At 35.3% G+C, this 23,214-nt stretch overlaps 1 protein-coding gene across 1 annotated transcript in view; it reads left to right on the forward strand.

The window, feature by feature from the left end:
• Positions 1-20,274: 20,274 nt before the first annotated feature.
• LOC106143331 (dihydrolipoyllysine-residue succinyltransferase component of 2-oxoglutarate dehydrogenase complex, mitochondrial) overlaps positions 20,275-23,214 on the forward strand; it is a 39,803-nt gene continuing 36,863 nt past the window's right edge. Inside the window, exons 1-2 of the mRNA XM_060949244.1 lie at positions 20,275-21,010; positions 22,409-22,428. Coding sequence (XP_060805227.1) covers positions 20,275-21,010; positions 22,409-22,428 — 756 coding nt within the window. The remainder of the gene's footprint in view (positions 21,011-22,408; positions 22,429-23,214) is intronic.

The following is a 23,214-nucleotide window of genomic DNA, read 5'->3' on the forward strand; positions in this document are numbered from 1 at the left end:
ACCACGAGTTCAAATTTGGAACACCAAAGGGGATGCTGCAGTATCGAACTTATTTCGTATGCACACACCTTTCAGTTGTACCAACTTATTGTTGTAATTCGAAATAAGAATAATTTATTCAAAAGTATTCTTTATTTAAACCGACCGAAGAATCACAAAAGTTGAAAATTGAACGTATGAATTAGGGTTGTCACATATTCAGCACCCTTAATTTACCGGTGAAAACCGGTTCGCTGACAATACTGCTGACCATTACCATAGCTTCTTAACCGGATATAACTGGCCACTCATTAATATTTATAAAGAGGTTAGCATGATTTTTTGAAGAAACATTTAGTACTTACAGAGATGCTGCGGCGGTGACACCGTTATGTAGTGGTCTAAGTGTGGTACCCAGCCAAACCAATGTTAGGTAAGTCTTTCTAATAATTTATCATGGTTTCTTAAAATTAATCTTCTTTTAATCTTTATTTCTTGATTTTTTTCTTAAGTTTAGCTTTTTTAAATTAACTCGGTTCATTCAATATGCCTATCTGTCTGTTAATTATTTACTTACTTCGTTTTGAATTCAAATTATCTACGAAAATCCAGTGAGAGTAAAAATATCAAGCAAGAGTTCTTCAAACCAACCGGTCTCAATTTTATAAATTTGTCGTACATAATAATTATGTAAGAATACATAAAATATTTATCTAAATATTCTTAACTATGAAATTAGAACAGTCTTCTCATTTTACGAATTCAAAATTCGAATCTAGCGAACAGGGCATAAAGTTTAATATTGCTATGGGTATAAATTTCTTGAAGGGCCGAACTAAAACTATCAATAATCGATAGTAGCGGGGCAGCTCATCACTAATTTACAATTTTATGGGCAGCGGGGGAGCGGGGCGCGGGGCGGGGTCGCCACTCCATTAGTGGGCTTGGACCTCCCGGCACGAACGCTTAACCCTTTAGTACTGGCTGGAGAAAAGGAATTTTCCTTGGCTTCCAAATTTGAATTCGTGTATTTGACATTGAACGTTTTTTAAAAAAAGCTGTATTGAAGATAGATTGATGACGAAAGGGACTTTAGTTTGTTTTAATTTAAATTTTTCAAGACAGATTTCTGGACTTCATGTATATTGACTAAAACATTTATGTCGATTGATTCAGGTGGTAGCCATGATTAAAATTTTATCGGATCGAATTTTATCGGAAATCTTTTCTTTTGCAAAAAGCCGCATAGTAAAAACATGATAATATAATAAATAACATGACTTTATGTGATAGAACTTTGTATTACTTAGACTAATACTACAGACCAATATATCAGAAAAGTTACTAATAAAGGCAAAATAATAATTTTGAAAATATTTTTAATTACCGCAAACATAGTTGAGGATCTATCAAGCATCTGACATTAGATGTTTCGATTGCCGTACCAAATCATCTATTAATTAAAAAAAAAAACACACCTACTATTAAGTACAGATTATATCACTGAATTTGCGCACGCTACTCCCCGCCTCCCGGCAAGAAACGCGCGAAAAGGAGAAAGGCGCAAACTGAGACGGGCGGGGGGCGATCTTTAAGATACGTCGCCATGGCAACCCTTACGACCCGCGCACACATACAAACATTTTAATGATAGTTCGTAGATCGTACGTGTAGTTCGCTGGAAGTGATACTGAAGTTAAGGAATATGTGCGAGTTACATGAACAAATGAATATTGTTGATTGTTGTAACGCATACCCAATGCTTTTAATCTGCGCTGCCTTTTGATTATGGATTTTCCTTTTTATTTGGTTGACTGGAAGAAATCCCGATTGGGATAAGTGCGCCATTGTACATATTCTTCTATATCCAATGACTGTTTTATTTTTGTTATATTTATTTTTATGTGCAATAAAGAGTTTACAAACAAACAAACAAACAAACAATATTGCCAAGAATACAATCGATAAAGAGTATTTGCTGGGTCCAAATATTAGATGACTTACAAGCTAGATATTCTGTATCTCTCTTTCGCTCTCTTATCTTTATGACCTGGGGTCTGCCTTCCTTGTTGTTTTCTCCTTTGGAACTGACGTCTGCAATCTGAACAAAGATTAAGTAAAGTTGCAAATATGAACTTAATTTGCTTAGACAACGATAATACCAATGGCATAATAATAATGGCAGAAATTACCTTGTGGTATTAAGTCCACCCTATTGTAAAGTAATACATACATACATATCCCTTTCGGGGTGGACAGAGCCAACAATCTTGAAAAGACTGATAGGCTACGTTCAGCTCTATGGCTTTAAGATAGAATTGAGATTCAAATAGTGCCATGTTGCTAGCCCATCGCCTAAAAGAAGAATCCCAAGTTTATAATCCTATCCATTAGTCGCCTTTTACGACAACCATGGGAAAGAGATGGAGTGGTCCTATTGTTTTTTGTATTGAGCCGGCAACCACACGGCACTGTAAAGTAATATTTTTCCTAATTCAGTCCTCTACCTCCTGGCGTTAATCCTGGTCACATCCTTAACTGTTGTTTAATGTATTAAGTTTTAAAAATAATAAATTAAATCAAAATTGTTTTTTTTTAAGTAAAATAATTATTAGTTATTATTATTGTAATTGACTACAATTGCAATACTCACCGAGTTGCTATGATACGAACAAAATTATACATCCTACCACCTGTATTATATTTATGACTCATAGTTGGCAAATAAACGTTTGAATCTTTGAATTCAAATTCAATTCAAAATTTTTATTCATTATTATAGGATACTTGGTATCGCTTAATATCGTCAAAACGTATGGTTTAACAACATTGGTTGACGTCAAATAAATAACTTAAAACTAAGTTTACTGCCGCTTCCAAGGCATCAGTGTAGAAGAAGCGGTAACAAACTGCACTGCAGCATTTTCTTCAGAATCTTTAAACTTATAAGCAGTGGAGCCCGACGACCATGATTCAGAATTGGGTAACTTTTTGCCGCATCCAGTACTCTCTAGCTAACTCCATAACACACGCCCACAAGCGAACAACTAGGTATTAGGAGAATTCGACCCAACCCCCAAAGTTTCAGTTATTAAGCAAATGCTTTGTAAACATTTCGGGTGGCCACCTTTAGTTTCGTACTACTTATAACGGAGGGTGTTAAGCTTCGGAATAAGAGTAGGCCTGATAAGCTTACACTAGCATTTGCGCGTGACTTTGCTTCTGAAGCATCAAAACATATGCATGTGACGTTGTAACTAAATCATAAAAATATATTCAATATCCTTTTGTGATTCGATATATTTTGATTGTCATGTATCCGCAAAGCTGAAGTTTTCTATTATTTGATATATGACAAATGTAATGACTGAATTCGTCCAAATTTGGTCCTTACTATAAATATATTACTAAACTATAAGATAAGATATAGAATCTGTAAGTCGTTATATAGGTGGATAAACTGATCACCTGTTAAAATAATTTCAGTTTATAAAAACAAGCCTGCATAAAAGAAAATCTTGAAAACAATAGCAATTCGAGTTAATGAGGCGGCTTGCGATACAATGCGGAACTACGCATTATACGGAACCCGAAACCGGCAAACTAAAGTCGTTAGCGGCCAAAGCTATTTGTCGCGAACTTTCAGAACGGTAAGGCTGGGGACACACTCGGGGTAGATAAGATTATGATAAGGATAGACGGAGGGTCTTCAAAAAAAAAATAAGAATTCTTCTCCTCTACAAGTTAAATCACAAGTTATTTAGACACAATCACAAGTAATCACAATATAGGTATACAACACAGTTAAAGAAAAGAATTTCATATAGGTCATTTTATATATAAGAATATCTTTTTCTTAGATGAGACTACAGGATAAAAGCATAGCCTTATGTCTATAAATTTTATCATAGGCATTAAAACTCGACAAGGAAATTGATATTTATAAAAAATATGGACGGATTGAGAACCTCCTCCTTTTTTTAGGTCGATTAAAAATTAAGCTTTATAATGTTGCCTGTTTATAATAACAAATGTGGCGCTTCCTATCTATACCTTAAAGGACTATCTACATAACAAATGCATTTGTATAATATATATAAGTACTTTACTCTCATGTTCATTGTCTCAATGTATCAACGTATATGTGTAATGTACATACTTGTGTAAAAATTTTGTTTAAAATAAAAACAATATAATAAACCTTATTAATATAAAGACAGGCTTATTCCTAAACAAGGATCTCTTCCAGCAAACCCTTAAATTTATGTGACAACACATTTTAGAGGACAAATAGTAACCTTTTAAGCTTTTTTCTATTTTTATATGCAATGAAGGACATAGGGTAACCTTTTATCTTGCAAAAATTTCTTACTCATTACATGAAATTGCGACATAGACTAATACATATAACACTAGCTAGCCATTATTATATCTTCCTCCTGATTTTGTATCAGTTGTATCCCCACCTCTCAGGGGGTATGCCTTTGACCATGAATCCTGGATTGGGTGTGTCAGGTTTTTACACGAAGCGACCCCCATCTGACCTCCGCAACCTTTGCAGGTAAACCTAACCCGTATCGGATCCATGGTTACACATCCAATTTCCTATATGTGCAGATTTTCTCACAAAGTTTTCTCTCACAGTAAGACGTAACATACATACATACATAAAATCACGTCTATATATCTTGCAGGGTAGACAGAGCCAACAGTCTTGAAAAGACTAACAGGCCACGTACAGCCATAGACGTAACCATTAATTTATACGTACTCATATTTATATACGTACGTGAAGCCAGTTCGAAACGCTTGTATTAAACAAAATAGCTGTAAATTTAACCCATCTCAACTAAACTTCGCAACTATCTCTACAAACTACATAAACAATTTCTATATAGCGAACGAACTACACCCCGTTTAATAAGTTTTGCATCGACCAGCCCCTAATGTGGGGCTTAAGGCGTCCTCCTTAATTCCCACATCCCTCCCCCATCCCCTTACAAGACATATTTCATTAGAACGGCTTCAACTTCGAGTAATATTTCACATGAGCTAAATATTATAAGATACGTGATGCGCACGTATTAGTTTGCAGTTTGCAAATGGCTCGTTACTCTGATAGAGTGTATTGTGGGTGTTAATTTTGTAGATTAGGTAGGAAAAGTAAACATCACTTGCTTCGTAAATGTTATGTAGGTATTGTCACTTAGTAGGTAAGTTATTATTAACTTGGTACTCAATTGCTTAACTTTATTCATTTTTTGTATCGTATACCTACCTAGTGTTTTTAAAATGGTATATAAATTTTATGGCCTCTGTAGCGGAGCGGTAGGGCGCTTGTCTGTGATTTGAGACAGCAGGACCCGAGTTCGATACCCGGCCAAAGCATTATGAGAAAAGAACTTTCCCGATTGGCCTGGATCTTGAATTTTTATCTATATAACTGTTTATTATAAAATATAGTACCGTTATCTCGTAACACAACTTTTATAATTAATTTGACCCGATCTCAATCAGTGTAATTTGTCCTGTACCTTATATTAGCATTCATCACTTTATTCATGCAATTTCGTCTGTTAGTTCTTAGGCCCCAGTATCTTAAAAATGTTATCCTTATACGAAGAATTTCTTAAGCCTTGATTGAGTTCTACTATCTGCGCGGTAGAAAAACAGCTTGAAAGCTATATTTTTTTTGCATGAAATGATTAGATGATTTTTTTCTGTCTACGCCAGCCTAACACGACCTCTCCTCGGAAGTCGCTATCATAGATCTAATAGTAACCTGATAGTAGTAGCCTCCCAGCGCAGATAGTACTTAAGTAAAACAGTATGAAGTTACATACAGCTGGCAAACTAATTCCTAGCATACGCTAGGAAACAGTTTAACAAAAATTTCCATCGATGGCCACGACACGGCCCCTCCTTAGAAACTATCGCAGAATTGCTGTCACAAGTAAATACATAACTTTTTATTTGGCCCGTCGAGAGGAGCCCGACCTATTGCGACATGGGGGGTAGTCCCTGCGCCCCTAAACACGGGGTCCGAGGCACCCCTTCTAATTGACAGTTGCGAAATTCAATCTTGACGAAGAAGCGAGAAATGTGTGTGAAAGTAGCATAAAGAATTTTATTCATTCAGTTGTATCTTTGCGTTAATTTGAATGTTATACATAAGTAATGTTTTAAGTAATTTATTTGAAGTCAACCAATGTTGTGAAACCAACGTTTTGACAATTATTAGGCGATATGAGGTATCCTATAATAATGAATAAAAATTTTGAATTTGAATTTTGAATTTGAATTATATTCCGATTTTTATGACTTTTGTCTGCTTAATTCATTTCAGTTTAATTAATTAATTGTAATTTTTTATTCCTTGTTTTTAAATGTAAACTTGACTTAGATCTGCTCAAATAAATGCCTGTTCACTCGATTTCATTAAAAACCCTTAGTAATAGGTATCGGGAAAAGTTCTCTACTCTTCAATTTATGAACATTAGGTATCTAACGATATATCGTCCCAAAGTTTTAGTATTTTGCTAAACAGAAAAATCACCCAGAACGAAGCATTTGGTATCGCAAGAGCAATCCGAAAATGTACAGTTTTCTTTGAAATGTTCTACTGTACACTGAATGTAAGTTCTATTCTAATTTAAATTATTTGAACAAAACGGAACCTTCCCGCCAACAAAGCTGGGTCTATCAGCGTCTCCCATTCCATCAAACTACGCATTTAGTACAAAGCGAAAGGACAAATGACCTAATTTCCATGTACCATTGGGTAACCTTCACTCGCCCGTGAAGGCATAGAATAGTGACGGAACAGAGGTTAAGTGGAAACTATCGGCTGGGAACTCGCATGAGTGAGAGATAAGATAGAGAGAGCGGTTTAAGTGCTGTGTTTCTGAGCTGTGTTTATTCTCTTACGCACAGCTAAAATCAGTAAACGGACTTCACAAAAATTCGACATACAAATAAATCAAAAATGGACGGAACATTTAAAATGACAAGAACGCAAGTCATGAATAACCATTTACTTGACTTGCGTCCTTGTCGTCGTCCAACAATTCCAATCAATCGAGATTAATAAGATTCATGTATTCATATTCATTTATTTGCTAATATAGGTACATTGAATACGTATGTGACGACATCTCCGCCTCAAGTCAGCTGATCACGCGACGCTATCAGACAATAACAAAGATTTTCCATTTCAATTCAAAGCCTTCATTAGTTATATAAAGTACATCAGTTGCATTACAGTTACTGCTTATAAATAGGTACAATATGAACCCTGTTGGTTTTCCCTTTGAGGCGGTCGAGCGCGAATCATCGCTCCCGCTTCACGTAAATTGTAACTTATTTTCTGCACTTTCCATATTTTTCAACTGAAGGGCCCAATCGGTTCATCCCAGATCGTCCACTTGTAAAAACTTGGGTGAAAAAACTTGCCCCAAATGTGAATAGCCTGGAAAATACTGCACTTGACTTTTAAAACGATTTCTTTTCACACTTCACGGTTACGTTCAGATGAGTTGGTGCATATTTTTGACATAGACTAAGGAAAGTCATAGAGAGGACAAAAAATATATAATTCGTATGACACAATACAGCTATTCGGTTTTAAGACAAGTATTTTAAACTTACAAGTCCACTAATTCTATTAATTCTACAAAGTATCGCTTTACTGAATGACAGCTAATATAAATCCGAAACTACTGAAAGCGTAGCTGTAATTTGGCGTGTAGGGCACTAAGAGAAGAGATTTCTCGAAATTCCTAGTGAAACGTGAATAAACAAGATTTAACGCGAACTATGTGCATGTTCTGAAATAAGTTACGTAGTTTAGTAAATAATTTATATACATGTTAGGTATGTAGGTACTATCTTTGTATCATTAAGTTAGTTTTCAATATCATTGTAGTTGCGAAGTTCCAACCTGCACAGCTAAGAGGTAAATCTACAGAAATATAAATTACTATTCCGATTTCCATGCATAGACCGTAGCAACACAAGAAACTCGTAACGTAGCAACAAACAGTTTAATTCACGATAGCATCGTGAAACGTATCGAAGCCAAGCAAGTTTTAATGAAAACGCCCCTCTTCTGCCCGCTACATTACTGAGATGAGACCCGGCCACGCTGTAGTGGCGTAAGTCAGGAATTTCAAATACGGCGAACAAGTTTCTAAAACGATTGAACTATTTACCTGAAATGACGTTACTTTGTGGGATGTTTACGAATAGATTTCAGTCACTAAGTTTAAAAAACGAGTGATAGACTGACAGATGTAAAAAAACGTAATTGTACGTCATTTATTGATTTTGAAGTGATATTAATTAGATAATCTTTTAAATCATTTATTTACACTAAACTAACACCATTTCTATTCTCAAGAGACAGTAAAAATTTAATTATACTTTTGAAAATAAAAAGACATTTCAGTTTAAATGTAAGTAATTTAAGTATATCAAAATTTTACACTTACACCCTTTCTATCATGAAGTGGCAGTATAAAGGCGATAGTTTCCCGGTACCAGCGAGTGGGTAGAGGGTAGAATTACCGCAAGATTGCTGCCATTCTTCAGGCCCCTTAACCCTCAGGTGCCGCGGCCCGAGTGACCTTTCACCCCAGTATTAATAACCCACCCGATGTGAAGCCTTATTTCGTAAATAATACCTTCTCGTGTTCTGTGATTTAATAAATAAGCTGTTAATTATCACGTTTCGAATAAAACTTTTATATCAATAAGTAAAACCTTTTACTTATGTTGTTGCAGACGTTCAGACTCCATGGACAGACATACTCTCTGACTTGACATTTATATGAATAAAACTGACAGATTAGAAAAAAAAGGACTATCTAATAGAAATCGACTAGACAAGACACGCCTTGAACGAAGATCTGAAAATCTGGTGTTTTTATTGTGTCCTGACTGATCTGCCAGACCCTTGGCTAGTTCATATTTATTATTTTAAACGATTTTATTTTTAATTTAAATCATTTTCTATAGGGCAAATGTTTCCTTTTAAATTTCTGAGAATAAGGGGCGTTCTTTATCTTGGTCCAATTTTTCTATTAACCGGATAAGATAAGTATATATTTATCAAAACATAATTTTATTATAGGCTCAGATAAGAATATTAAACTTCGCTCATGTTAAAACCACTCACACGACTCGCATAATGGTCTAACTAACAAAGAGATGCCGTGTGCAAATTCTTATAATAAAAAAGCAACTTTGCCTAAGAGCTTTCCAAAATACCCGCGGAAAAGGTAAATAATATTTTTGTTTAGCGCGCGTGATGCCGCGGGCGTAAAACTATAAGATCATGAGAAACTTCTCACAAACTATAGCCATAGAGTTATGATATTAGTACATAGAACAAGCATGTATTGTGCGGGGACACATAACAAACTTGCTCCGCTCTGTGGTAGCTATTATACCTACATTCGCGGTTTGAGTATAGCCAACTATTACTTTCAAACTTTCCGTAAAGCTGTGTGCATGGTGGTGATAAAATATTAATAATTTTGGGTAAACTTTACTTTGCTTACATTCACATTTGACGGTCTGTTTGGCGGAGTGGTTATGTACTAGACTCACTGACGACAGGTACTGGGTTTGATCCCCGATTAGGTCATGAAGGACAATGAACTTTTTCTGATTGTTTTGAATCGTAGATGTGGCCTGACGGCTTTCTAAAATCTTGTCGAAGTGAAGTTGGTACCTATTAGGTAGGTATTAAATATGATGATATTAATTTTAATTGAATAGGACATCGACAAAGGCTGCCCAAGTTTTAAAATTTTAATAGTAAAAGAACTTTAAAAACTTCATAAAATGTCATAAACCTATTGCTTTCTCATAATTCAGCCTTAAAGGTTTACCAAAAACGAAAACAAGTAACTCATTTAATTTGAAACGAATCCTCTTTAATTGTACTAAACACTAGAAGCATTAGTACCGATCCGGCACTGGAGCGGCTCACATCCTAAACAATTTACCGGGCTCACTTCAATTTAAACTTGTAAAGAGGTACCTCATCACGTCGAGAAGGACACCGCGGACAAAGACCGAAACACCCGAAATTTAAATCCTACCCGCAGCTGCGGACTACACGGACCTTAGAAACAAACAAATCGGCCCTCCCGAACCCCCACCCCCACCCCCACGGGAGCGAAACACGAATGGCCGCCTTATACGACCACATCTTACAGGCCCCAATTCCTACTTCCTTTCCATTACACAGCCAGCGCTGACTAAACATAATCGTCGAACTTCCTTACGACTCTACCCTTCCGGCAAACTGCTCACGGCACCGCCGCGGACGAAAACAAACTTTAAAATCACTAACCAAAGTCGCATTCCGTTTACGTTAACCCTAACCAACTATCGATACGCAACACCTTAATTTCGAACCAAACCTTCTAACCTCAAAGTCGATTTTCGTACAACTGGAAGAAAATATCCAATTTTCCTCGAACGACCGCTGAAGCGCCCGAGTTAAGAACGCCGACGAGCAAGTTGCGATGTTAACGGCATATATTTGAATAGCTGTCGCGGTAGAAACTTATTTGCTGGGGTGTGCGGGTGTTTCTTACACAAAAGAAGGGGGAGGGGGGAGGGTCATGATAAATGGAACGATATTAATACCCGGGTCGGTGATATAGTATAGTTTTATGATCTTAGTTGGGACGTTAATATAAATCTGCTTTTCTGGCCGAGCGCTCTTGTGTTGTTTTAGTTGGAACGGTGCTTGAATGTCTAATAATGTCACATGCATACATTGGGTTCGTTACCAGTTATATTTCGTGGGAACTGAACCGATGGCCGCTACTTACTGTACTTACATGCTGGGAAATATAACCACAAGTGGGTGTTTGGAGGCATGAGCTTCATTTGTTCGCAAGGTTCTTTGTTTAATTAGAATCAATGTCTGCGTTATCGTTATAATACAAAAAGAAAATGTTTAAAAATTAGGACGTTTTATTCACTATGAATAGTTTCCATTCTATTAAAAAATGTAAGTTGAATACTACCTAAAAGCTACTTCGTAGAGTTTCAATTATATTTAGATGTTCGGGTTTTGTCTGCTTTTAAATAATTCTTTTTGTGTGACATCTCGTGTTCATATTAGATCTAAATTCTAACATATAGCTATCGCCCGGCCCATGAGAATAAACTTCACACTATACACATGCAAAATTTCATGGAGATCGATTCAGTGGTTTTGACGTCACACAAACACACTTTCGCCATACAAAAAGATGATACATAATATGTCATATAAGTAGAAATAATTTCAAGTATGCCATTTCTATTGTCTTCTGTTATTGCCATGTCTATAGTTGTATGTGCTAGCTAAGGCTTTTAACAAGATTACTTGGCATGAGCAGTCCAAGTACGAGTCACCAACTATACCAAGTAGTAAATAAGAGCTTATAAATTTAAGTGTAGCTCGGGAGATAAATTTTAAAGCAATTAGACTTAATCGTTGAGTAGGAAGCGGCGATCTTCCCGCAGTCTGCGATCAATAGCAGGAGTACTCAACTATTGGATACCCGAAATTCAACATTTTATGTTGTAAATCAACATTTGAAAACTTCAAGTATTGGATTACATAGAAATAGTAAGAACAGTAAGAACATTTGAAGACTTGAATAACATGAACAGTTCTTATGTTGGCCAAACATTTGATAACTTGAAGTAAAGGTATATTAACAGTTTCGGCGTTGGTCCAACATTTTAAAACTTACATTATCAATAAATTCTCGGCTGATCTAGTAGGTGAAGACAGAATTAATGTAGAATGTCGATAAACTACCAAAAATATAAAAACAATAAGCGTAAAACTAAAAAATTTACATTGAGACTTATCAGTGAATTTTGTTTGTCTTTATTTTTTACCAATTTTAAAAAGAATACATAGGTACTTTTGGTATAAATATTTCCAATTTCACGGACGCTTATCCCTTTTATAATAAACATGTCTTATTCCAAAATATTACAGAGTAAGTCTGTATTATCCCGTTTATATCCCGCTAGCGTATTAAAATTTCAAGATATCCTTACTTAGTGCACATAGGGTGCAATTTCAAATTTATGCCAAATTTCAAATTTCTAAACCCAGCGGTTTGAGCTGTGATATATCAGTCAATCGCTTCAGTCAGTTAGAACTTTATATTTGTAAAGTGTGCACTTTACATATATAAAAGCTCTTTAAAAAATGGGTAATAAAACTCAATGCTTAAATGAATTTTTAAATTTATTTATTTACATATATGCTTCCTTACCAAAATGTTACACACCCCTGGGTTGCAATTCATGTGAACTGCTGTACAAGTCGAGCGCTGCGCTGTAATAAAATCTCGAAGCGGTTTATGAATATTGTTCCCATTCCTAGATGTACCACACAACTATATAATAAAACTTACATACAGACATGTACGTTATATAAATTTATGCCTTTAGGTTCCCGACACTAAAGAATAGGACCACTCCATCTCTTTCCCGTGAGCAAAAAAATGATAATTTTTAAGAATTATACGACACATAAATTTTGAGTATAACAATCGTTATGAATTATTCAATCGTATAAATAATAATTTTCAGAATTTACTTTTTATTTAAAATGTATCTTGAGTTAAGAAACTATTATCAAAAATACACATTATTTTTAGTGATTTTTATATGAAACATATTATAATTACATTATTCTAACTAAACATTCATTATTCCACTCAAAAAAATCTGAATACTACAAGACAATATAATTTTTTATGATTTCGATCATCTTCAAACTAAATCTTGATTCTTTTGATAAATTTAAGTAAAACATGTTTTCGTTCATGAAACAGTCTCACCCTTTTTTTAACCCTTCACACGACACCGGCACAAGAGGGGTCAGGATGGTCACCCACGTGACCTGAAGGTCATCTACTTTTGGACACCGCTCCATGTGAATTGTGTTGAAGTCTGAACTATACATTGAGAAACCATAGACGCAAATTGTTAAACGGTACGTTATTAATATTCATACTAATACTATAAAAAAAGTTTAGAATTTAATAATTAATGTATACATAATCATTTGGACACACAGACAGACCAAACTTTCTAACACAGTTTTTTTTTTCTAGTAATTATCACCATGTGCAAATTCCTAGCAAAAAATCTAAAAACTAGAAATGTGTGTGTGTGTAGCAAAAGTTATTTCTTAATACAAAATCAATTAGAGTCATGGTACCATTGTTTTATAAACACATACCTACATAAAACTGTAAACTTTATAGATTTTGCTAGTTTTATTTGTTAACTTTTTATAAGTTAAGTACTTACATAATATGGATCAAGCCGCATGTTCTCAGAAATGTAGGAATAGGATCTTTCCAATGTCACGATTCCCTGCGCAATTCTTTCGCTTCATTCAAATTCATTAGTATTGTTAATGTTTGTCAAATTTCAATTCAATCTATTTTAATCACCCTACAATCATGTTTATTCGCGTAGCACGTAGCCTAGCTACGAGATGTCGTAGCAGTGCTACGCTACCTACGCGTAGCGTTGCTATGCAACCCGTAGCATAGCAAGCGCGACGCCAATTTTTATCGCGCGAAAACAAAGACTAAATACATATGTCTTTGTTTCGTATTTTTTAAAAAGTTAAATTTTATTTATCTTATTTGTATACATATTAATATCTCACTCTCACTTTCTTCCTCTCTCACTCACACAGACGCACATTTCCACATTCCTGGTTATGTCCTTTGTTTCATAGCTCGGAGTACTTTTATAGACAGAACACAGACATCATGTAATAAATATACTGATATTTTAATTTTCTTTTTTTACTCCAAACAGACAGACAGTAAATATAGAAAAACAATAAAAATACAAGTTTCCAAAACTATATGGAGGACACCAGGAGACACCACAATCTTTCTTCTTATTCATTTCAACACAGATGAAGTTTTGGGCGCGGAACAAGTTCAATAATAATTCTTTTGAAACCTGTTTATCGAGATTAGTCCGAGAACTCATCTCACGATTCTTCTAAAAGATAGGTCGGACAGGTCAAAATAACCCTTATTTTCTCACGATGCGAAGTCAGTGTAAAACAGAGTCGTATGACAATTCCAAGTACGAGTAATATTATAAACGCGAAAGTAAGATTTGTTTGATGTCTCATCACGCGTTCTGAACCAATCTTCTTGAAATGTTGCGTAAATATAATGAAGAGTCTGGTGAAGGACATACGTACCTACTTTTCATCCCGGTAAAAATTATAGTGCCCGTGGGATTTGCGAAAGACTTGTATGCTTTTGTAGATGGCGCTAACTTCGCGCGGACGGTATAATTTTTTCATATTGACTGGTTTACAGTACCTGGGTGACCAAGCAGAGTTCAGAGAGATTGTGTGTGATTTTTTTTTGTAAATTTTTCAAATTACATAAGAAAAACGACAATTATCGTAGCCCAAAATGATTTTCGGTGAAAATATGGGAATAACGAATTTCCCCGGACCTGAGACCCAGTTACAACAAATTTTTGCCTCCGTGTGCCATTAGAGCAGTTTTCGAAAACGTACAAATATGTAGACGTATAAAAATATTGCTCGGTTATTAGAATAGGATAAATTTCTATGGATAAAACCCGTTTGGTCTCATGTTAATATTTCCAAGAATTGACCCAGGGTCATCCGAGCCCGCCGTTCTCACGCAGCATCCTGAGGGTTGATCGTGGTAAACCCTTTCTTATTCAATATCTCAAACATTTTGTTTATTTGTGTAGTTACGCAGAAATTTAATAATATTTTTATCACTTATACGTAACTAAAACTAGAAAAAATACTTGTAAATGGGACCAGATATTAAACCTATATACAGCCAAAAGTCTTAAAATGACTTAAAGGCTAAGTCCAGCCGTAGGTATGGCTTATGATAGAATTGAGATTCAGATAGTGACAAATAGCTTGCCCGTCGCCTAAAATATAAAAATTCCAAGTTTATATACAATATGCCCTCTTACAATCTTCACGGAAAGTGAAGCAGCTTTTTTCTTCTCTACTAAACCAGCATGGAAGCTTTTACTATCTTAAGTCGCCTTTCACGACATCCATGAGAAAGAGATAAAGTGGTCGTATCCTGTGCCGGGAACCACAAGGCACGACACATACCAAATAATGCAGTCACAAACTCTATATTCTCACAAGACTATTGATTAAAACAGACACGAGACCGTATAAATTATAACATTATATAATGTGGTATATAGTAAATGTGTGGGTAGGCAGAGCACGATAAGATAGGGGTGGCGGGGCCAACGAAACTTGTGGGGGCGAACGTGAAGACAGCGGGCGAAGACGTGGGATCAACTTTATAGAGCTGATAAAACCACTAAATGTTTTTTTATGTTTATGTTGGTGCCGTGTGGTTCCCGGCACCAATACAAAAAAGAATAGGACCACTCCATCTCTTTCCCATGGATGTCGTAAAAGGCGACTAAGGGGTAGGTTTATAAACTTGGGATTCTTCTTTAAGGCGATGGGCTAGCAACCTGTAACTATTTGAATCTCAATCCTATCTTAAAGCCAAATAGCTGAACGTGGCCTATCAGTCTTAACAAGACTGTAGGCTCTGTCTACCCCGCAAGGGATATAGACGTGATTATATGTATGTATGTATGTTTTTTACCGTTGTGGAAAAATCATAACGTGTGTTGCTTGTCTTCGCGCGGGTTATAAAACTTAATCAAGGGAAAGGGCTACAAATGGGACTTTTCTTTTACGTAATGGTCTAGCAATCTGCTCATATCTCTGAAAAATGCCCGTTTTCAAAAACGATTCTTAAGTTTTAAATGTCACCTAAGCAGAATTTAGGATGTACTTACTTTGGAAAAAATCGTTTTTACCACTGTTTCACCTAGCCACTTAGGTAAACCCTTAAACTCTATTTTGAACATTATTTCTCAATTTGAAAGATAAAGCTCAAAATTAGGGATAATTATCGATTAATTATAATTAAGGTGATTATTTATTTAATCCCCTAACAGGAAACACCTTGTGTAATGAAGTTAGGTAAGTCTGATTTTAGGAGGCCCCCTAGTTAGGGGCCTTAGGGCCATAATTTAAAGCTGTTTAAACTATCAACGTATTATCCTAATTTCATTGTTCCTTTTTTAATCTTTATAAGAAATATTAGATCCATACAGCTACTTACAATAAAGACAATAAAGACATAAACATTCATTTGTTTGTCTCCTACAAAATTACACATTCTGTAATCTTATTAAACTATTTATACGTAAATATAGTACAATATATAATATAACAAAGGCTTTTATATTGTTACAGGTTTGGCAGTATTAAGAAGTTTAAAAACCATGAATGTTTCATCACAACAGGCTCAGTTTAAAATAAAAACTGGTCAACAAAACCAGGATCCATGCTTATATAAACCGAATTTTTACTATCCACGTGATCACGAGGACACGATGAAGACTTAACGAAAAACTCATGAGTATCACTACTGCAGCATCTTTCGCTACAAGTAAAATTTATCAGGAACCATAAAAAAATTGCTGTAACACGATTAAATCAAATCTTCTTCAAAAAAAGTCTAATTTGAAGTCTGATCCATCGATGCTGGAAAAACTGAAGAATTAAGAAAAATATGGTGGTGGTATTATCTACTCTATATAGATTGCTCGGGGTCCGCTCGGGTAGAGTCCGGGCGACTTTCGTGAGGGTGAAAGCAGTTTGAAAGTCGGGTCGGTATTGATCGAGTGTCTTGCGCCCCTCCCCTCCCGGTATACCCCGCGCCCTCACCCCCGCCCCTGATAAGGAGCACCCAATTCTAAGGATATCTTATTTAGGGCATGTTTCACCACTTTATAATGTTAAAGAAAATATTTAAAAAAATAATAACTAAACAGTTTATTTCAATCGTTTCAAATACGGACAAGTGGTCAAACACGCCCTTACTTTATCCGTTTTATACTGAACGACTTTTTATAAGTAACAAAGTTATATTTTTAATAGGAATGTAATTCCTCCGTACGGTTTGAAAATATGTTCGCAACTAAAAAGTCGTCCTGTATAAATAAAGTAAACTACTAAGTATTTGTGTACTACCCTTAATGTAGTTCTGAACTACACATTTGTAAGTACTCACGACATGCTTTCATGTTAACAGTAAGAGCTTATTTGAATTAAGAACTTTAATGATAAAAATGGAATAATGTTCTGTTGGCACAAATATTTGATCGTAAGAGTTTGTCGCAGTGTTGGAATCCTCTGACTATTTAAATTTGCTGTTACGAAACGACTTGAAAATAGGTTTTATGGTAAATAACTTTAATTTAATTAATTTTCTTCGACTATTAGGTAGTCGCAAGAAAATAAAAACAAAACACTCTCTAATGCGAACTGCCATAAAATCAGACTTTATTATTTTTCTTGGTTTTTTGGTATACTTACATATCTAAATATTTATCTATAATATCTTTGTTCAAACTTCTATGAATTTCATTTTCAAACATTCAACCTCTTTGTGTTACTATTTGTTTGTTGCTAGCCAAGTGCTGGCCAGTTATAAAAACAATACTTTATTTTTTATTTGATGGAATGCTAGTCAAAAAAATTCGAATTTTTTTGACATCTAAACAAAACAAATTTAATGAGTGCATGTTTTTAAGAATTAAATCCTGTCTTAGTTAATTTTTATCTAACCAATAATTGTGATAATCAGTGCAAATATACCAACATTGAATTTCTTAACCACAAATATCAGTTTCATTTTTCCAGTTCAAACATTTCACCATAAACATTTGGTCCTAATCGAGCCACATCATTTCCAGCTATGCAGTCCCTTTGAATTACTTTTGTACATTTAAATAGCTTGTACATAAAGCTTATCTCAAGTTCCGTACTCCTTATGCATGCTTTTGTACATATTTTTCGTCTTACTCCTATGAACACTTACATTCTACTTAAGCTTGGTGTTTTTCCCAAAACAAGACCCTTGACTTTCCCGTCATATGCGGTGCATGTATAGAACCTTCCTCTATTACTATTACGATTGAGAATCGACGCGACAATTGGAAGACAAGACCAGGCAGTGCAGCGGAACGGCGTATAGCAGAAAGTTGCCTCTCCAAGCTGGTGGTCTACGTCCAGGCAGAGTACAAGCCGCAGAGATAAGTCATTTGCAGTTATATAAAGTGAAAGTGAATGTGAGTGAATAATTTTCTATAATATGCTTACCAAGTACTAAGCTAGAGCTAGACTTTTGAGTATTGAGAACTATTGGCAGAAGTTAATATTAGAATTACACATGAACAGTGCGTTTTTCATCAAAGTACCTGCATTATCAGAAGAATTTATTGAACATACATTTATAGGTATAGTTTTATTTAAGTAACAAAATGGAAGCTTTAATAAATGTCCAAAAAAAACTTATGACTTCCATAAATAAGGCTTTCATAAATTTTAAGAAATGCCCGAAAGATAGACTGTCACCCGAGTATATCGAAATCCGGTTAGATAATTTAGAGCGGGATTGGTTGCTTTTTAGGGATAATGACAATAAATTGTATAATATTCCAGAACTATCTGAATTTGTAAATACAGAATATGTTAAGAATGGTATGTATGACGAAGCCGAAGAAGTTTATATCGAGTGTAAAGCTCACATGAAATTATGTTTAAAGAAGCTTAGCGTTACAAGTTCTTCGGCTGAGTCACATATTAACACGACTTTGTGCAGCAACCAAGGAAATAATTTAGTATCATGCGCTAAGTTGCCTAAAATTTGTATTCCTACTTTTTCCGGAAAATATTCTGAGTGGACTACGTTCCACGATATGTTCTTGTCTCTCATCCATAATAACACCGCATTGGATGATGTACAAAAACTGCACTACCTAAAGGGTCATCTCACGGGTGAAGCGGAGTTACTTATTCGTCATACACCTATCACGGCATCCAATTATACTCAATGTTGGTCTCAACTCGAAAAAAGGTATAATAATAAGCGTTACTTAGCGAATTGTATTCTTAAAAGATTATTTGGACAAAGACGTTTATTTACAGAATCGGCTCCAGCTCTAAAAGACTTGCTTGACACAACCACTGACTGTTTAAGCGCATTAGGTAACTTAGGCATAGATGTTAATCAATGGGATATAATCATCATACATATAGTGACTTTTAAATTAGATAGTGAAACGCGAAAACATTGGGAGCTAACTATTTCTAACTCAGATTGCAATGATAATGAGTTACCTACATTTATACAATTTTCAAGGTTTTTAGAAAGTCGATTTAGAGCTCTCGAATTTATTGAACCAAAGGGTCAGCAAAGATCATTAGTACAACATAACATTGGCTCACACACTCAACCAAGGGCACTAGTTGCCACAAATAGTTCTACCATGCTCTGTGAATATTGTTCTGAAAAACATAAACTGTGTTTTTGTAGCGAGTTTGCTCAACAAGAAATTGACGTTAGACGCGATTTTGTAGTAAAAAATAGAATGTGTTTTAATTGTCTAGGAAGCAATCATACTAGTTATAACTGTCAAAATCCTGGTAAGTGTCGAGTTTGTAATAAGCGCCATCACACACTTTTACACTCTCCTACAGAGCAAGAACGAGATCTTACAAAACAACCGGTAGAATCAGTCAATCTTTCTACTAGTACTAATCAAATAACATCATGTATTTCTACTGCTAAAGTTATTAAAACTAAACAAGTATTATTAGCCACTGCATTGCTAAAGGCACAAACAAAGACAGGTGAATTTCAATTGATAAGAGCTTTAATTGACCAAGGCTCACAGGCCTCTTTTATAACTGAATCAGCTGTGCAATTCTTACGTTTGAAGAAAATTCCTGTTAAAGGAATAATATCTTGTTTAGGAAATTCCAAGACCGTAAATGCTACACATATGGTTATCACTAATATACAATCACGTATTGATCCTCATTTTGTTATTCAAATACACGCTTATGTCCTCAATAATATTACATCATATCTACCTGAAACAAAAGTAGAATCTCTTGATTGGTTAGATATAAAGGATATAAATTTAGCAGATCCGCAGTTCAACACTCCCAATAGAATAGATATGTTACTGGGTGCTGACATATTTAGCTGTATTTTGAAGGAAGGTATGAGAAAGAACCCAATTGGAAACCTAGTAGCACAAAGCACAAGTCTTGGGTGGATTCTTTCGGGCGTGGTCGAAACAACAGGAAAATGCAAACCTGTTAATATTAGTATATCCTCTATGCATGTTCGGGTTAATGATGATGAAATACTAAAGAAATTTTGGGAAATTGAAGAACAACAGCCTCGATTAAGTAAGTTACCAACTGAGGAAGAACAACGATGTGAAGAATTTTTTAGAGCTACAACTACAAGAACGGAGTTAGGAAGATACGTGGTAAGTCTACCATTCAAAACTGAAGAACCATTTTGCACCGGAGGCAATTCTAGACACATTGCGATAAAAAGGCTAGAAGCATTAGAGAAGAAATTAGACAAGGACAACGACTTGAAAAACAAATACATTGAAGTAATAAATGAATACCTTAAATTAGACCATATGAGACCTGTTAAGGAAACTGATGATATGACGGAATTCGCTGTATATTTGCCGCACCACGCTGTAGTAAGAAATGACAAATCTACTTCAAAAGTACGTGTAGTTTTCAATGCGTCAAGCCCAAATAATAAAGGAGTTTCTTTGAATGATACTCTCATGGTTGGACCAACTCTACAAGCTGATCTGCGTCATATTATTATGAGATGGCGATTACATCCCATTGCATTAGTAGCAGATATTATTAAAATGTATCGTCAAGTAAGGATCAATGAAAATGATGCTATATATCAAAGAATTGTATGGCGCAATAAACCTGAAGATGAAATAAAGGACTATGAGTTGGTAACGGTGACATTTGGAACAGCTTCCGCACCTTTTCTAGCAGTACGAGCCATGCATCAATTAGCTTATGATGAAGGTAAGCATTATCCTATAGCTGCAGATAATGTCTTAAACAATTTTTATATGGACGATCTGATGTCAGGTTGTTCAACAGTTCAAGACGGTATAGAACTATACACACAACTAACACAATTATTAAAAAAAGGAGGATTTCAGTTACAGAAATGGAAAAGTAACGATAAAGATCTACAGAAGCAAATAGAAACGTGTGAGGCGGAAGAAAAAAGAGAATGGAAGGAAAATGAAAACGTGGACACAAGTACAAGTGATGATATACATATTACTTTAGATGACACAATAAAAATACTGGGACTTACCTGGAATTGTGATAAGGACTATTTCCGATATTTGGTTCACCTCCCGGCATTATCAGGACCTGCAACAAAAAGATCTGTCCTATCCGATATAGCGCGTTTATTTGATCCTTTGGGCTGGATCGCTCCTGCTGTAATTTTAGCAAAAATATTTATCCAAAAGCTTTGGTTATCTGGAATAGGATGGGATGAAGTTCTTTCCACAAAATTATTGAAAGAATGGGAAACATACCGTGAAGAATTACAACAAGTTTCAAAGGTCCACATCCCTCGATGGGTTGGTACCGCGACTGATAGCTCTAATGTAGAGCTTCATGGATTTTGTGATGCGTCGAAATTAGCATATGCAGCTGTAATATATATTAGAGTTCTTGATAGTACTGGAAACGTCAATACTTCGTTACTTGTTGCTAAAACACGTGTTGCCCCAGTAAAACAAGTGAGTATCCCGCGTTTGGAACTATGCGGCGCCGTGTTACTTGCCAAATTATTATACGAGGCAACCGAAGTCTTACATATTGAAAAGAGTAAGGTCAAAGCATGGACAGACTCTACAATAGTGCTTTCATGGTTGAATAGCCACCCAAGTAGATGGAAGACATTTGTAGCCAATAGGGTTTCAGAAATATTGAATCTGATAGATTCATCTCATTGGCATCATGTGTCTTCTAAGGACAATCCCGCTGATTGTGCATCCAGAGGAGTTCAACCGGCTTTATTATCAGAATGTATGCTTTGGATATCCGGTCCTTCATTTTTACAAAATAGTATGATAGAATACAAACGGCCAATAGATTTGGATACACATGTAGAAGAAAATGTAAACATACATATTGCAATTGTTACGACAGAATCTTTTCTTTCGAGATTTTCTTCCCTCTCACAGTTATTAAGAGTCGTATCTTATTGTAGACGATTTTTAAAAAATAATAGAACGCAAAACTATTATATACATAAGACAGAATTGGATCAAGCCTTAAAGTGTTGCCTTAAACTAGCTCAACGAGAAGAATTTCCAGAAGAGTACAATCACTTAACAAAACAGTCTCATAATAGTGAGATTAAATCCGGAAAATTAAAATCATTGTGCCCGTATTTAGATGAAGATGAAATCATAAGGGTGAGTGGCAGATTACAACAATCTCAATTGGAAGAAGATACAAAACATCCTATAGTGCTTCCTCACTCTTCTCCTTTGACCAAATTAATTATAGCTGATGCACACAACAAAACTTTACACGGCGGACCCCAGTTGATGTTAAATTATTTGAGAACGGGATATTGGATAATTGGGGCTAGAAGTCTTGTCAAAAATCATGTCCATAAATGTGTACGATGCATAAGGTATAGAGCAAATATAAAAACTCCACTCATGGGATCGCTTCCATCTGTACGATGTTCTCCAGCAAGACCATTTATTCATAGTGGGTTAGATTACGCTGGACCTATCAATATAAGAGTTTCTAAAGGAAGAGGTAATAAATCATACAAAGGTTATATTTGCGTATTTGTATGCATGGTTACTCGTGCTACTCACTTGGAAATAGTCAGTGATATGACTACAGAAGCATTTTTAGCGGCATTTCGCAGATTTGTAGCACGAAGAGGTCATTGCTTAAAGTTATTTAGTGACAATGGTACAACATTTGTAGGAGCATCAAAAGAACTAGTTAAATTACGGAATATTCAGCAATCAATAGCGTCACTTGTAGAAACGAATGGTACTGAATGGCACTATATACCACCCCATGCACCTAATTTCGGGGGATTATGGGAAAGTGCGGTCAAATCTACTAAATATCATTTGACAAGAATACTAGGAGATTCGACTTTAACGTTTGAAGAGATGAGTACACTTTTGTGTCAAATAGAAGCTTGCTTGAATTCACGTCCTATGACATTTCTT

The sequence above is a fragment of the Amyelois transitella genome, chromosome 18 (genome assembly GCF_032362555.1).
Source record: "Amyelois transitella isolate CPQ chromosome 18, ilAmyTran1.1, whole genome shotgun sequence".
In the NCBI taxonomy this organism is placed as follows: domain Eukaryota; kingdom Metazoa; phylum Arthropoda; class Insecta; order Lepidoptera; family Pyralidae; genus Amyelois; species Amyelois transitella.